At 38.4% G+C, this 18,338-nt stretch overlaps 1 protein-coding gene across 1 annotated transcript in view; it reads left to right on the forward strand.

Annotated features, from left to right (window-relative positions):
• The window catches only part of CIB2 (calcium and integrin binding family member 2), a 39,337-nt gene that overhangs the window by 19,423 nt on the left and 1,576 nt on the right, over positions 1-18,338 (forward strand). The window contains exons 3-5 of the mRNA XM_009994370.1: positions 4,173-4,284; positions 13,322-13,469; positions 13,562-13,757. Of these exons, the coding sequence (XP_009992672.1) occupies positions 4,173-4,284; positions 13,322-13,469; positions 13,562-13,757 (456 nt within the window). The remainder of the gene's footprint in view (positions 1-4,172; positions 4,285-13,321; positions 13,470-13,561; positions 13,758-18,338) is intronic.

Genomic DNA, 18,338 nt, shown 5'->3' on the forward strand with positions numbered 1-18,338 from the left:
AGAGCTGCATGATCCTTGCAGATCAAAGCAAGTGAAAGACTATTTTATTGCTGCAATTTAGTTTGCAGGAATTGGATCACAGCCACTTCCTACAGACTCATTTGGATGCTTCAGTGTGAAATCTACTCAGGTGGAAAGCTCTTATACCTACAGGTCTTTGAGCCATTTGGTGAATTAATGGAAGAGTTAGTGGGAAGAGAACACGGTATCAGAGCTGCTCTCAAATCCACTGTGTATTACTTACACATTTGTGTTCATCATCTGCCTTCTAGCTAGTTCTAGCAGACACCTGCTGAGCCCAAGATAGTGTTCTGGAATGCTGTTTCCTACTGCCTGGCAACTCATTTTTGCTTATCTTCAGAGATAAAAGACTTAATTCTGAATGGATGCACTGGGAACATATTATGTTAACAGATTTCTGCCTGTAATTCCTTTTTTATTCTAAAATTTAGTTTTGTCAGCAGATGTGGTTTTCAGTTCTTCTGGCTGTAACTCCTTGCAGAAAGAAAAGAGGAATTAGCTCCATTATAATCTGTGGCAGCAAACAACAGGAATGTGTTCTTATTCTGTGTCCTTTGGCAATGCTTTTAGCTAAAACCTAATACCTGAGGGGTGCTTGGAGGATTTTCTGAGAGATGCATTCTGAAATTAGTGTGTTTTCATTGTATGGAGATATAAATGTGCTAAGATAGTTTCATTTTTCTTGATGGGCTTCCAAAAACTCCCATGTTTGAATTGGTAGGGAAAGCACAAGAAGAGGGAATGCATCAGTCCTGGGTAGTTGTATTACCATCACGTACACACGCTGCAGGTGCCTTGTCCACAGAAAAGTAGAAGTTGGCCCTATACTAGAAGAAACAATTTAGTGGGTATCTTCAGGTTGAGAAAGGCAGTTCTGACATCTAATATAAAACATAACTTCTCCAGGTGCCTTGCATTTAACGTGATGCCCTCTGGTTAAAAAATCAGATCCTTCTTTCAGCTACTGCAGAGTTTGGATGAATTTCATGATAAATAGGTGGTGCTAATTTCTGTGGACAAGGTGGTGAATTTTGTCAGCCAGAAATGATGGGTTTACTTTGCACTGATACTCCATGTTGTAAAGAGACTAAATCCTTGTCCTGAGAACAGGAATGTCAGTAAGCAGCTGCTAAGAGTTGTGGCTGTGACCTCTTCAATCTCTCTCCCTCTAAGCATTCATCATTGAAAGAAGTTTGTTCCTTCACAACAGATGGCATCTGGGACACAGCATTGCAACCTGTCATGCACCTTACCAGGGTATTTCTTATGTTAGAATAATATTGCTTGTTCTGTAGATAACACTTCAAAATTCCTTATTTCATTTGGTGACATCATAAGAAGGTTTAGTACTGAGTACCAGATCACTGAGAGTCACAGTAGGGACAAGCAAGTACTTCTCTATATACTTGTAATAAGTATTTTTGGCATCTTAATTTCCAATCTCTATTGGAGCACTGTGTTATTCCTAATAGTAAAGTAACTTCAGATTCACACTGTTGTGGCTGTGTCTTTTGTTACCATTAGCAGGTGTTTCTTTATTCTTGCAATATTATTGTATTTCAGTAACAGATACTTTATTTCAACATTTTTAGACTTCTGTCTGGTTTTGTTCCCAGTAGAAATTGACTCAGCTTTTTTTTTTTTCTACAAACGAGGTTTGTTCAGAGTTTTTATTAAGAACGAAGAAAAATTCCATACCTTGTTTTTAGATGAATATAGCAAGCCTAGTAAACTATGAAACCCAGGTCACTTGTTCCAGCCCCTTCTGTGTCCTCTGAAAGACGTTATGGAGAACTCCTTTAAGATGCCTGTATTCATAGTGCTGTTGGAGGAGATGGAGCAAAGACAGGAAAGTCTAATCATAGAGGAGGTAGAGAAGAAAAATCTCATCAGTTAAAATAAGCAGGCATTGCCAGAAATGCATTGCTAGTGTTTTGAAATGTTGCTCTCAGTGGTCAAGCCACTCCTATAATTAATTTTTTATTTTAATAAAGACTAGAGCACCATGTAAGCATTCTAGCTTAAAAAAGATAATAATTAGATGGATATGTGGTTGGAAAGGTTTCCTGTCCTTTAAGCTGTTTTTTCCCTTGTATTTAGGGGCATCTTTGGAGCTGCTGTTTACAACAGAGGTCAGTTGCTTGAGTGGGAAATGGCTATTGCATCTTGAATTACACAGTATTTATGAATTTATGATATGTCAGGGTGAGCAAGCTGCTGAAGTATCTTTAGAGCAGTGAATATATAATTTCCTGTGTGGCACAATGTATTGGTGCACACAGTAAAGACATCAATTTCCTAAGATCCAGACAAAACATGATTCCATGTTCCATTTCGGTGTTCTTTGTGAAAAGCCATAAATGTGACTACAGAGGTGCTGAGAAAAGATGCCTGTAGATTATTTTCCTCCTAGTTTTTGCAAGTCATTACCCACATTAATCTGAAATAGCTCAGTTGCTTGCAGGGCTGATGGAGGGGTGGCTGAAGCTAGAGCTGGAAGGATGAAGGGGTTGATGAGGTGTTCCTGTATTACTGCTTTGTTCATGTTCTGTTTCTTAAAACATGTCAATCTCTATTTGTAATTTTTAGTATACCTAGTGAGCAGGCAGGATTTTTTCCTTAAAATGAAAATTAATTCACAAAATCACAAATGCTGTTTTTTAATATGCATAATTAGTAAATGAGACCTAATGAGAGACCAGAATACTATGCTAGCATGTAAGGCATGGCAAAACTGCTACTTTCTGTCCTAAGCAGTTTATGAATTAGGTGCAAGACAAAATTTTCACCTATGATAAAAACTAAATTTTATAGAACATGACATTTTCTAAGCTTTTTGTGAACAACAACTACCTCACCTTTCTTATTTTTTCACACATGGTATTTCTCAGAGGACTGGCAGATCATACATTTATGTGAAGTATATTGAACTCTGAGCACTAGGGATACATGTATTCCCTCTTGTTATTTGCCAGTATCTTTGATTCTAGATAGTGTTTGGCTAGGATGAGATCTCAGTAGAATCTGGAAAATCAGTAGAATGAATCTATCTAATATCTGTCTAGAAACAATGTGTTTTACTTATCAGGTGATTTGTCTGTAGTTTGAGAATTTAAAATTTGAGATCCATTGGTGAGTTTGAATTGGATACCCATTTTACACTTGAAATGTTTCTATTCCTAGTTTGAGTGAGCATCCCAGTGACAACAGCTGTGGTAAGACAGGTTTAAATTTTGCATTCTACGTAATTTGATGTTTTCTTTACATATAGCTGTTTTCTCTTAGTTCTTGAGCGCATTCACTGGAATATTTTAAGACAACAAGTAAGAGTGGGATTAACACTTAAGTTAATTCAGTTAACAACTGGAAGTAACAACATTTGTGCAGTCCTTGTCCAGGCTTTATGTGAGACTGAGACAGTTTTTATAATATTTAGCTTCTAAAACTTCAATCTGTTTCATGGCCTTTCATTCTTTCTTTCCCAGCTCCCTTACCAAAACTGTAATACCCTGAGCACTATAAGCAAGCTCTAGAGAGTGAAACTAAGTTTGACTTGCATCTCTCAGGAAAAGCATTTGTTTATTGCCTTTAAAATATACTGGTTTGAATAAGCTGAGCCAGGAATGAAACAAAACTGTGAATGGAGTGAAGTGGAACTGGTTTGTGTGCTGGTGTCAGCCAGTGCTAGAATTGTGAAACTAAATCTGCTGTGTTAGGCACAGATAGGAAAAGGACTTCTTGTAATTTAGAAGGAAGGTCTCCCAAGGATATTGCTGTCTATAGCATCATTGTTGCATATTGTTTGGCTTTTAAAGTCTTTGTTAAACAACAACCAGTAACCTGCATTGAGATGGATCCCTGCATTATACTCAGTGTTAGTACATTGGTCCAGGCTTACTTGTCATGGTGCTTAAATGTTATTTACAGGTAGTGTGAAACACTGCTTAGTTACTTATGGATGTTAATAGCAGTTATGCTGGATACTGCATCAAAGCCCTCTTTTTTTCAAAAAGATGGGAATTTGGTGGGCTCAGACTTGTGCACCAAAAATAATACTTTGAGCTGCAAGACAAATTTGTGTCTGATTACTGTATGAATGGAATTGGTTATTTTAAATCAGTTATTGGCTGTTTGTTTCTGCTTGTTTACAGGTTGCATGGCCGATACCATGAAATGGCACCAAACGTTGTGCCCATGGACTATACAAAGGACCCAGATGTTAAACTACCTATGCAGCTTATAATAAACATGCCTGAGCTAAAGGTATCACTTCCGACTGCTTACAAACTGTATCTTCTTAAGTTCTGTAGCTCATCTGCCAGAGGTTTTGCCAAGTGAGTTTGAAAACCCAAAGCAATGTGGCATGCTGAGGTCTTCCCCTTCCTGTTACTGTTCAAGGGCAAAACCAGCTCCAGAAACTGGAAAATACTCTGGTGGATGTCTTTCTTGCAGAGGTGGTTGGGATAAGTGTTAAAGGAAATGAGTGGGACACAAAATTTAATTTAACAGTCTGTCTTCTTTGTGTATATCAATTCTGTAGAAGTCAGTGGGATCTCTGTGTGAAGAGCTGGTTAGAAAGCAGTTGTTCTTATCTCACGTAAGGTTTGTATAACAAATATTTGTATACTTTTTCTTATTTTTCAAGCCATCACTGACAGACAGATGACATAACTCATTAATATATTGAGGAACTCATTGCCACAAGACATTTTGGCAAAGCCAGCATTAGGCTTCAAAAATTAGCTGCTTTTATAGACCAGAATTCCACAGATTGCTATTAAGTTTTATGATCTGAATGCAATATTTAACTGAAAGTCCCTGAAATGCTCATTGCACTAATTTTGGAATCTGCTGTATCTCATTTTATTTCAATTCCTGCCTTCTCTGCTACAGTTTCCAGTTAGAGTGAGCTTGGTGGGCTGGATGGACAGATAATTTTGACAGTTACCGTAGCATACCTTTTTCCCCCTTGAGAAGCAATCCTTAGGTCTATTGGATTTAAATGCCCCACTGAGATTTGTCTGAGGTGATTTAATTAAAGGACCTGCTTTTAGCAGTTACCTGGAACGAGTCATTTGAAGCTTAGCAGCTAGTGCAAAAGGAGGATCCTTCATCTTGAAATAGGAGTATTTGCCTGCCTTATTGGAGTGCTGTCATGTTGGATGAACAGCTGTGTGTCAAAATGCAAATAAGTGCTGTCTGGAATACTGTACAACAAACATTACTAATTTTTGTTGTAGATGTCAGTATATATCACTTTTTTTTGGTCAGTATAAATCACTTTTTAAAATAGCTGACAGGATGAGATAGCATGAACTTCAGGTCTAAGTGTGTGGGATCATCTTGAAGTATTCCAGTTGTTTTCAGCCATCTGCTGGTTTTGGTTATGCACAGAGAGTGAATTTGTATCTTTGTGGTAAAATGCATCATTCCCAGGGGTTTGATACTTTTATCCGTGGCTGCAAGTACTTTTATATCTCTCTCTGCAACTCGTTCATCACTGCAGCATCTGAGGGGCTTGCACCAGCACTCCTGCTATGACAGTATTCCTTAAGTTTTCTGTTACTGTCTCTAGGATATTGATGGCACTATATGAATTCTCTGGCTCAGTTTTCTGACGTGGCAGAGTTTAACTGCCAGGTGGCTGAGAGTTGCTTTGCAAAAATCAAGGCTAGGTTCAGAAAAGAAAGCATGAAACTATAATCACATTCTTTTTGGCTTAAGTAATACAGGATTGAACACTTAAGGGATGGCTCATCCTATGAAAACTTTGGGGATGGGAGACTGCTGTTTGGTAAGACAGCCTGATACTTCAGCTGAGATACAAATCAGAAATTTTACACTGGGCCGTGTTTAGATTTTAAGATACAGGAGCATGTCTCAAGTACCTTAGCAAACTTAGGTGGTAATGATAATAGACTTCTGAATTGACTTCCATGAGTAAAGGGGATTGTAATCTTATCTTGCTCCACATCAAGTCAGTGAAACTTTCTGACCCTGCTTTAGAAAATGCTTCCAGGGTAATGGAACTAGATTTTCTTAAAACAAACAAAATTCAGTGTCAAATTTTGTAGTAATTCTCTCACAAAGCTGTGGAAGAACCTTAAAATATTGCTGTCCCATCACTAATTTTATTTCAGGAATTCTAGGAGTTCATAGAGAAAGTGCTTTTAATAGCTCGTGAGCTTGTTTCCAGTAAAATATCAATTAGAGGAGACTGGATCTTCTTTCATAACTCTTTCAAAACACTGGCACTAAAAGATTTTAAAATGCCACCTAGGATTTCGGTATAAACCAGGGTCAGTCTTGGTTATGGAGTATTTTGTGATTACTTGTGCAAATGGTGGGGAAGAGGGGAGAATCTGTCCCCTCAACTTCATCTTCCAAGCAATCTTGGTAGTAACTCCAGCTCATACACTACCAAAAAACCCATCCTTAAACTTTGCAGCTCCACCAGCCTGCTAAATAAGTCATGATGGTGTTTTCTTTCTTTAGTGAATGTTCATCAATGTGAAGACAAAGCCAACATTTACATTTCTTAAAATAGAAATAAATGAACTAAATGTCTATTGAATGCTAATAAAATTATCACTAATTTCAATGCACCTGGTTTTTTTCACATACATATTACATTTCTAGTTACTGGCAATGTTGAGCTCAATGCCACTGAAGATCCTGACAAATGGATAGAATCAATAATGCACTTTTCTAAATTAGATTCTGCTACTATAAAGAAACCTCTTTACCTCATGGATGAATGTTTTGAGCTAGAACTTTTGTGTTTCAAAGAAAAAATAATGCTAATGGTCCACTCGCTTTAATTGGTAATTCATTATTCACAAACTCATGATTCTTAAAAGTTGAAAGTCAGGACAAGAAATGAATAAATAAAGAAGGGCGAGATACTTTAAGTTGATGAAGTCTACCATTACACTGAGGTAAACAGAGCTAGTTTACTCCATCTGCTTCATTGCAGTCTCTGGTCTCTAATTTTGACAATCTTGGTTACACAGGCAGCAGTCTAATAAATTAACTTCAGGGCATGTGGGCACCTGTGAGATTGCAGCAATTAATATTTGCCAAGTCCAAGTAGTGATATGGGCTGTTAAGTATGAGATCATGTAGAAAGTGAAAGTGATTTAATTTCAAAACAAGACTGATTTCACTGACCGGATCCCTGGTATTGCCACATGTGGAAAGGTAACCTGATGATAGGGATCACACATGATCTGTAGAAGTGGGTGGCTGTCTTTCTGCCACACATGTCCCTAATTGTCAGCATCTTCAGTCTGGTGTGTGGGCTGTATTTGGTTATTGTGGTATGGAGCAACCCTTCTGTCAGGAGTTGGTTGTAAAAGGACTTTCTGGAGGGGAACCATTTTTGTTTCATTCACTTTACAGTCTGTTGCTTTCTTTTTTGGCTCGTGCAATAGCTTCATTGATCCTCACAGGCCTTGTCATTATCTGCAATGATGAGTCAGGTAGTTAATAAATCCACACACTACTGAAGCAGTGAGCAGCAGACACAGGAATCAGGAGAAAGGAAGGATACACAAGGAACAGTGAATAGATCTCACATTTCAGAACCAGTGGTAGCACCCTATTTTTTGTAAGTTTGAACATGAATGCATGTAAGTGGCTTCAAAGTAAAATTAAAACCTTTCCTTCAGTTTTAACAGGATGGAACTTCAGAAGTTATTTCAGTGAGTCCTCAGTTTCAAAGCTTTCCAAGTAACAGGCAATGGCACCTCAGAGAGACCCCCACCCTTGCTTTGACCAATCTTCTACAGTTCATCCCTTCATCCTTGTCTCTGCAATCCTGTTGTTTCTACTTATCATAGGATGTTTTACCCCTTTGGGGTCACTCTTGGCCCTTTTTAACTGTGTCTCACCTTTACCCTCCCATTTTAATAAGTGAGAGCCATCTTCTCCCCATTCAATGCCAAATCTGTGGCTGCTTGATGGCTTTTACTGGTATTGTCTGCAGTTTCCTGCTATAGGTAATGAATCAGTTTTTGTTAAAGTGCCTTATATTCCCATTATACACTGCTGTGTTCTGTGTGCAACCAGAATCTTTAGTTGTTTGGCTGTTGTGGCCACAGTGCAGCCTTCAGTACAGAGCTCATTGCTGAACTCTCTTACACTCCTGCTTTCTGTCAGAATGACATGATTGGTTTTTTTTAAAATGTAAACTTATCAATTTAGCTGTTCCTTAGCCTTGGTTTGTGCAGAGTTTTCTGAATCAGTACCCTGTAGGCACTGCAGAGAAGTTTAGTGGCATGAATACAATGATCTACTCATAAAAAAAATTACTAGTTTTGAGGAAGGTAAAAAAAAACCACAAAAAAGTGCTTTTATCTGTTCCAGGGACAATTTGCTGTTGCACTTCCACTTCCAAAGCATAAATCTTTCCCATAGAGGTCTGGTAATAAACAATTTAGCTGTTTTTATATTAGTGTTCGTTTCAGAAGAGTTAATTTCTGTTTTTTAGGAGTAACTCCTGAAATTAGAGAAAAACTTCCTTCCGATCAGGTCTGACCAAGTTCTGATTAAACTACCCAAAAGGATTCTGGCTTCCAGTAGTCTGCAAAGCAGACTGCTGTGTGCATCTCAGTATCTTTACTAATGGCAGGAGAGACTTTTGTCTAAATACAAAAGTGAAAATGACGTTTCTGTGGATAGAAAAGTGAGAAACATTTTGTAGTGCCTGCCCAGCATCTCCAGCTTTGTTACCTTGACTTACCTTACAACTTCAATTGCAACATCTTAGTTCCAAAATGCAGTCAGCTTGTGAACACAGGGTACAAGGCTTTAAATCAGTTTATCAAGCTGCAAAACAGAGAGGGCAGGATGACAAAGTGCTTTCCTAGAGCTTGTAATGGAAGCTAGAGGACTGGGGAAAACAGTAAGTGACTTGCTAAGGTTTAGCATCAATCTCATGAACAATCCCTACAATAGTTTTTATAGAAAACGAATGGTTATGGTTTATTGTAGAGTGTTCTTGGTCTGTGTTGGAATGGATGCCACATGACATGAATGAAAATACATAAACACCATTATCTGAGTAGAAAAAGTAATGGTGAAGATGGATGGCACATTTAGGAGGATTATCTCCAGCCACTACAGCAGCATCAATCTGCAAAGAGCAGTTTTAGCTGTAACAGTTGTTTCTTTCTCCCCTCTCATTTTTATTGTGAGAAGACAAAAGGCTTTTTAACAAGACAAGTGTAAGTTTCTAGTTTAAAAAGTTTTCTTTTTTGAACAATTGGTGCTTAAGAGAAAACAATCTAGGGAGGAACAGTATCATTTTCCCCTTTGCTCCCTTCCCCCCAATGGCTTTTCCTTTAAATATGATGGAACTCTAATCTGTGCTCTTTAGAGTTCAGGTAATGAAATTACAGAAAGGATGTGAAAAGTATCTGTGAAGGTAAGCTAATACTTTCCATTGTGTAAGCCACAGATATACTGCCTGAAGACACATAATATGAGAAAGTTAAAGGAAAGAAATCAATATGAGGAAAGATTTTATTTTTCATTTAGGTTTTAGAGATCCATTTGGTAAAGAGTTACTTAAGAAGTATGCTCAGGTCCTTTTAATTCATCATTAATTCATCTGTATTTTCAAGATCTGCCATGTTAAATAGATGATTCATCTTATGCAACTGCAATATGCTTGTTCAGTCAGAGATCATGCCTACTATTTCTAATGCAGAAAGCCCTGGGTTTGATATTCCCTGCTGATAGGGATATTTGCATCTGTGCTCCCTGTTTGTTACCCGATGCTGCCTCTAAGATGTCAGTTTAAACTCTTACCATGACACTTAGTTCTGATGAGACTTGTTCCAAAGAAAGCAATGTAGGAATTAATTGTGTAAATAAAGATAATTTTTCCAACATGTTTTCTCATCCACTCTAGTGGTTAGCATTTTATAATACTAAACGTGGAACAGAGACACCATTTTTTCATGTGCTTTTAGGAAGAAAGTGGACCTTTTCCATATATTTCAGCCCTAATGAATCTTACTTTAGCTTATTATTAAACTGACAATTTAAAACAATAGAATCACTTGTTTTCCACTGTCTGCATGTCTGTTCATACCACAAACAGGCACATTTCCAAGCACTCAAGGCAGACACTTCAGCCTGAGTAGTACCCACAGATGCACACCTGCTGTATCTCCTCTACACATCATGCATGTGATGCGAGTGATTGCTACATATCCTTTTACAGTGACTTTCAGCCATCTGGCTAATTCTGGGATGTTATTTTGCATTCTCAGACTGTTGAGAGATATGACCCTGTTGTTTATTTGAGGCTGTTGTATCTTTATTTTCAGGAATCCCTCTTTTCTACTTTAAATTCTTTTATTTATAGGAGACTAAGGTTAAACAAAGGCAAATGTAAGGTCCTCCGCCTGGGGATGAACAACCCCATGCGTCAGGATAGATTAGGGATTGACCTGCTGGAAAGCAGCCATGAGAAGTATCTTGGAGTCCTGGTGGACAATAAATTAACCATGAGCCAGCAATGTGTCCTTGTGGCCAAAAAGCCCACTGGTATCCTGAGATGTGTTAGGAAGAGGGTGGCCAGTAAGTCGAGGGAGGTCATCCTTCCCCTCTACTCTGCTACCCTGGTGAGACCACATCTAGAATACTGTGTCCACTTCTGGGCTCCCCAGTTTAAGAGAGACAGGGAACTGCTGGAGAGAGTCCAGTGGAGGGCAATAAAGTTGATTGGGGAATTAGAGTGTCTTATGAGGAAAGACTGAGAGCTGGGTCTGTCTAGGTTGGAGGGGAGACTTCAAGGAGACCTTGTCAATGTCTGTAAATATCTAAAGGGTGGGTGTGAGCAGGATGGAGCCAGACTCTTCTCTGGTGTCTGGTGATAGGGTGGGGAGCAATGGGCACAAGCTGGAACGTGGGAAGTTCCATCTGAACACAAGGGAAAACTTCTTTACTGTGAGGGTGACAGAGCCCTCAGACAGGCTGCCTAGGGAGGGTTTGGAATCTCCTTCTCTGGAGATAGTCAAAACCTACCTGGGTGCAGTCCTGAGTAATGTGCTCCTGCTTTAGCAGGGGGATTGGCCTGATTAATCTCTAGAGGTCCCTTCTAACTTTGACTATTCTGTGATTTGTTTGTCCTGGTTTTGTCTTCATCTGAACAGGGAGCTTGGCCTTACATATTCAGCTTGGACCACAGTGAGCTCGTTAATCTCGTACCCTTTGAAATCTGTAGACATGCTCCCTGTAGTGGAATTACTTCAGTCATAGAACCCAGCAGGAGAATTTGAGTTTAGGGTTCACTTCATTAACGGCCTGCCTTTTGAGCCTGTTACTCTGTGGTCCCTACTTCACCTATCCATTAAAACAGCCTTCTTCCTGACCGTTATCTCTGCCAGAAAGGCTGGAAGTATCTTGGCATTTAGAAGTGAATTTTGAATCTGGATTGTGTCAGGAAACCAGGCTTCCAGTGTCTGTTTCTTAGATCTTGCCCATCCTTAGAAGATCGACGCACACACTTACATGGGTTGTCATTAGTTGAATATTTGCCATTTGGCAGACTCCAACTAATTTCTACCCTGGAAGCAGTCTTAGAGCACAAACTGCAAGACCAAAAGACATCTCATTAGTTAGTGGATGTGTCCTGAGTACTTTGTTATCATTAAAGAAGAACCTCCTGAGAGAAGCAAGTATGTTCTCTGAGGATGTGACTGGCCAGCTTCTGTGAAGAAGATCTTGAAGTATCTTGGGAATTTGTCACTGGAAGTTCTTCTTAAGTTTGCCAGCTGTCATGGCCTGACAAATGAATGTAGGTGTGGTACAGCCTTGATCAATCCACACCTTGTACCCAAATGTCTGACCACTTCTCTGCACTTGTGTGACCCATTGCAGAGGGTCATCTTGTAGTATGAATGGACCAATCACCTGAAGAAACAGGAAAGCTGCTTTCCGGAACCTGGATGTTCTTTGAAATGTCCCTGTGCACAGTCACACCTCCCATTTTTTTTTAAAGAAATGAAGCTTTTGTATGTTAGGCTTGTCTTTTAACAAGAACCCTTAAAACGTTTCATCATATGAGGCTATAACAAAATGTGTCTTGAATGTTTTATCTCTGTGTGGGTGAGAAATTTCATTATGCTTCCAAGTTCCCCCTGTGGTTTCAGTTGAACCTCTTTACCTTCAGCTCTTGTTGTAAGCTGCTGCACACCATTTAACAGGTGTTTAATTTCATTTCATAGGCAGCTGCATATTAGTGGTAAGTAGCCCAATTCTTGTAAGGTACTTTCTGTTCCTTCAATATGAAGGATACTACATAAATATAAAACATCAAGCTGTTTGTGTATCTCTGATTTGTGCACACTGCTTTTGTTTTTTTAGCCATCAAAGCTATGCAGAAAATGTTCTGTAGATGCATCTTTGTGGGAATTATCAAGAAAGAATTGAAGTAAACTGGAAATGAACATTTTCTGGTCATTTCCCTCTCAAATATAGCTCTTTTGTGAAATTTCATTTAAAATAATTGAAAGTAATTGTCTTACTCAGAGTAGCCTTGACACCAGGTGGGTTGGTAGGGTGCTTGAAAAGGACCTTAGGATCATATCCTATGGGGATGAAATTTCATTTAAAACTCTGGAATTTGTAGTCAATTCAACCAGAGGTTGGACATTGTGTATCAGAGTGAAAATGCAGGACTTTTCTACAAGATGCTGTTGGGATATGACTGCATCCTGAATGCATATACATGGCTTGGTTGATTGATGGTTCCATGTCACTCAGGTGTAGAATGCAGATACTTACTTTTTAAGGTGGTTTCATAAGTAGTATCTGTTCTTCCAGCCTTCAGTCAGGTGTCAGCAGAAGGCATAAAGACCCTGTTTATTTCAGTGGCTTCCTATCTGGGCCAGTTGTCTTGCCCTCCTGTCATCCCCTGTTGTGTGTGCTGGCATCTTAATGCAGGAGCTGTGACCCTCCTGACTGCATCAGTCTGACACCCTGTCAGGAACTTATGTGCAGCTCTTACTACCTTTACCCTAACATGTACAAAGCATGTTTTCCACCCAGGAGAAACAGGGTGAGCACCATTTTAGAAAGAACAAATAACAATGGAGCTGAGAAGTGATACCATGCAGCAGCATGTGCTGCTGCAAGCATGCAAATGTGCAGTTTTACATGCATTTTGGAAGGAAAAATGTCTTCAAAGGCCAACCATGGAAGAAATACTCATTATAACAGGGAGTCTGCAGGGTTTTTTTAGTCTTCAAAATACTGAAGTATATATATTTGTATCTGTTTTTCACAGGAGAATCCATTCAAAGAAAGGATTGTGGAATCTTTCTCAGAAGAAGGAGATGGCAGCCTCAGCTTCAATGATTTTGTGGATATGTTCTCTGTGCTCAGTGAAATGGCTCCCAGAGAGCTTAAAGCAATCTATGCCTTTAAGATCTATGGTACTGTATTGGGATGCTTGGTATGCCCTTTTTGTTGGGCAATGAGTGTGAGAGTTGTTGGTGATCTTTTCTTTGATTCTTTTACTGTTTAGATTTTAACACAGATAACTTCATTTGTAAAGCAGACTTGGAAAAAACTCTCAATAAGTTGACCCGAGAAGAGCTAACAGCAGAAGAAATCACTCTGGTTTGTGAGAAAGTGATCGAAGAAGCTGACATGGATGGTGATGGAAAACTAGGATTTTCAGATTTTGAAAACATGATTTCCAAAGCACCAGATTTTCTAAGGTATTGTTTTAAGAAAAATATATTCCCTTGCATATCTTCAGGTATTTATTTTTTTTTTTAGGATATCAAGGTGTAATGTAATACAAAAATGCCAGAGAAGTACTTTACCAGAGAGCTGGCTAGAGGACTTCTTATCCTAAATCAGTTATTTTTCTACAGCATATTCCAGTTCTCTCCTAACTTGAAGACTAAGAGCTCAGTGACTTTTAGTTACCTTCTTTTCCTTCTTCCTGTTTGTTCATTTAGTTTCTTCAGGAAAATAATCTGGTTTATTGTAAGCTCAAATTAACATTGTTTTCAAACTTATAGCAAGAATCCATGGTGTCTGAATAGGAATGTGTGTAAATATTGTCCTTGTTATGAATATACAGGGAAACACATTAATCTTTTGTGCTGAGAAGGTGGGAGCTAGATGACATTACAGTAGGTACAGTTAATGCTGGTAGCAGTAAATAAATTAAAAGTATTAATTAGTGCAGTCTTTCTTCAATCCCCTCTTTATCAGGTGTTTTTATAATGGATATTTTTAATTTTTGTTGCTGAGTGTCTTCCTAATAATCTGTGGATAAAACCCAGCTACTTTAAGACAGTTTTTCTTGCGTGTTTTGTATTTAAAGAGACATTTTGAAAGGAAAATGGCTTTTTATTTTTACACATTAGTAACATATTCTACATACATTTATAGCTAAAGCTGTTACTTGACTAATATAGGGATAGATCTTTAAGAAATTATAATGAACCAGCCAGCAAAATTAGGTATTTCCAGACTGGGAGGAGTTCATATTTGAATCTGAAATCCACTGGCAGACTAGGCTGAAGTTAAAACCTGGGTCTAATTAGTCCCTAAATTTTAGGGGTCTGGGTTAACTATGTCTAATAGTAAACACTTGATAATCTGAAAATTTATTTTCATAGTCTGTGTTCATACACATTGCTGTTAAGTTGGTAGTGTTGCTGTTTGTTATTGATAATAACTCAAGTTCTAACATCTGGGAAGATAAATAATCCAACAATTGTCTGGACTGCAGGCAGGTGTATAGTATGACAGTAAGTTGTTCTGGGAATGTTGGAATTAGTAAATTCTAGCTTCTGCAGAATTACATCTCCTGATTTAGCTGGATGATATCAGAGAAATAATTATTTTTTTCATTTTTTCCTGCAGTTCAGCAGTGAAGATTGGTGCATCTATGTAGTTTTTCTGATGTCTGGAAAGATGCAGGATAATTTTGCATCTTTCTATGAAGTGGAAATCCTAGAGTCTTTTTTTTTTTTTGCACAGCTGCCTGTTTGGAGGAAATTGGCAGAAACTCAATCATCTTTCAGTCCTATGCTGCTGAATTCTGGCAAAGGATTCAGAAGCTACTGAGGAGGATTAACAAAGCTCACAGTCAGAATGATTGAATAAACTGCATTTCATAGGAAATAAGGCTTAACTTGAGGATAGAATTAAAATAGATCAAAAATTTGGTTGCTAATATTAATGCTGATGGTTTTTAAGAACTTTTCAAGTGTCCTGCAGAACATGGAACAATTAATTTCTTTCATAAATAAAATTTCTGAGAAAAGACATATTTAACAAAATGATTGGAAAATAAAGGATGAAAACATGATTCCTGTGAATCCTGAGAAACACCAGCATCTCAAGAGGTTATTATACAAAGCTAATGTCAATCTTTTATATACTAAAAACATGTCAGGCATTCCTTGACTAATCAAGTGTATCGATGGAAACTTTTAGAGCAAGTTGTTATCCTTATGCTGAGGCTCAGCTGAATAGGTATTCTGATATTCTGCTTGCATATATTTCCAGCTAAGGAAATGTTTTCTTTATATTGTTATCCATATAGAAGCTGTTTTTGTCAGGTAGAGTTTCCTTTAATCAATGAAAAGGCAGTGCTGTACCTACAGATCTGGTAGAGAACAGAGATCAAATGTGAGGAGCTAGAGGCAGATCTGAAGGCTCAGCAGAAGCTGTAGTTTTAGAAGTTTCCTCTGCTGTGACTGACTTTACTGCTGTGCTGTAGAGGCTCACAAACTGCTGACAGAGAATTCCAAGCTGAGGATGCTGTGCAATCCAGTAATTTCCTGAGAAAGCAGCAGAGTATTATTTGCCACTGTGGCCATTGGAATGACTGTCATAATTATTTTTGTTTTCCAAGTTTGTGATGCTTTGGGTAGCTGAGGAAATGAGTAGAAAGAGCTGAGTGCTGGTTTCTCAGTAGTGCAAGGTGATGAGTAGAAAGAGGGTGAAGTGAAAAGTACAGAGCTTGTTGCAGATTAAGTGAAGAGAAAATAGGGATGGAGGGATGGATCATCTCGAAGGCCCAGGCTACCACGTATTGGAAGACTGACCATCCAGTTGCTCAGTTTAAATACATGCACTTTGGTATGTGTCTGTGATATGGTGAACTAATGTTATCAACATGTGTCCTTAATGTCCAAGATGGCTATATGTATATTTAAGGTAGATTTTTTCCATCCCTGGTTTCAAGGAAAATGAGGACTTTCCTTTCAGGTCCAAGACTGCAATTCCTGTAGCTGATCTGTCTCAACATAAAACCCAGTTTCTATTCATTGAGTTAAATCATACCCTAACAGTCTTGAACACACTACAGTTAAGCAAACAATGCTTTCTTTTATCTTTCTGATATTTTTTCTCCAGCTTGTTTCATGGCCTCTCATTTTCCTTTCCTCTGTCTTCAGCTGTAATGCTTCTCCTAAGAGATAACTGGAGGCTGCTTGCAGCCAAACTTAAGACAGGCCTGTGCAGTTTCACCATCTAATGTAAAACAGAGCATGCAAAGCACAGGAAGTGTTTAAATAGTGGATCAACAACCCTACATGCCAGTGGCAAACCTATGCCTGAACTATCTTCTTAATACTGTAAAAAGATATGAATACATGTTTTCATCTAAATATAACTGGCCCTTTTGAAATATTCAGCAGACATATGGAAGAAATACCAACCCATCAATGTCACAATTTTATTTGGTTTTGTGTATCTCCACTTTTTGTGCCCAACTAAATGCATTCCAGACTTACAATTCAAGCCTTAGTGCCCAATTTGTTGATTTGTATTTTCAACTGCTCATCAGCTGTGAGAATTGAACATCTAGGAACCAAAGCAAAAGCCACTTTTGATAATGTTAGCCAGTGAGCAATTGGAGATGCTGGGTAACTGCCATGTTCAGAGGCTTTGCTGTGAAGCTCTGGGCAATCAGCATTTTGGAATATCTGATCCTAGGATCCCATACTGGCACCTGGTACGTGATCCTTTTGAAAATGTTGACTAACTTATTAGACCCCAGATTATTTTTATATGTTGTAAGAGATTTCTTATTCTGTTCTTTGCCTTTTCCCCCCTCTGAAAGCCACTTCTGCTCATCATAAGAGTAGGAAATTTAGGATGCAAGGCAGTTGGCTTTTATCTCTCTGGCTGTGCCACTGCTTGAGCAGTTGGTCTCTGCTAAGCCATAGATAATTTTGTTCTCACTGCTCTGTTACATGGGACCAGTGCTTACCTGACCACTGACAAATGTTGAGAAGTCTTATGTGAACTACCTAACTGTAAAACCTCATCATCATTAAAATCAGGTATGAAATTACTGAGGAGGAATAACTTTTTTGCCCTGCTTTTGGAAAACCTTGGAAGGCCAGATTCCTATAGCAATGTACACTCTCTGAAGCACTTTTCCCCACACTGTATATTAACTGCTTTTCCTTCATCACTTATATCTCAAACCTTTACTCAATGACCCTATGTAGGTTTCATCTCCTGCAGGCAGCCTTGGCAAGCTTTGTACCGCTGTCAAGCAAATGAAGATGCAGTAAAGTCTGTTGCTTGATTTGCAGTGCTGTTGCTGAGGAATTTTTTTAAGACTAGAAGAAAACACTGCATATCATTGACCAGGGAAGAAGATACAGACATTTTTGGCTGCTATCCTGGAAGCTTGACTAAGCTGTAAATGATAATGATAGTTGCTAGTTCAGAAAATTTGATCCAAGCAGGTTTATTTCACTCAAAATTGCCACCATTAAGAAGCTGCTTGTAGTTTAATGGCAGTATTAGCACTCTGAACTGGCACTGGCAAAGTGTTCTGTTCTACAAGACTGGTTACATTTTCCAGAGGAAATTGTTTAATAAATCATCTTGGAAGTTTAAGCTTCTTTGAATGCCTGAGGGTGAAACATGCTATAACAATGTGAAGTGGAGTTTGAGAAGAATTACTGACACCTGGGAGCTGCCAGGACTAGACAGAGAAACAGCAGATGAAACAAAAAGATGTAATTGGAAATGCATTCTTTCTGAAACCTTTGAGAACCTTTATCCTGACTCCAGTCTTACTGAAGGCTGAAGTTACAGCAGCTCCTTTACAGGAAATGTGCATCTCATAAGACCTGTTCCAACATGGAGATGATCTAGTTCTTAAGGACTAAAATTAGAGCTAGTAATAAATTGACAAGAGATGCTTAGCAAGAAAACAATATTTTCCACAGAATATTTCAGCTGCTTCTTGGTAAGAAGCTTAATCTCCAAAGGTCAAAATGACTCTCTGATAGAAATGCAAAAAAATTCCAATA

Source organism: Chaetura pelagica, unplaced genomic scaffold (genome assembly GCF_000747805.2).
Source record: "Chaetura pelagica isolate M959 unplaced genomic scaffold, ChaPel_1.0 scaffold222, whole genome shotgun sequence".
NCBI lineage: Eukaryota > Metazoa > Chordata > Aves > Apodiformes > Apodidae > Chaetura > Chaetura pelagica.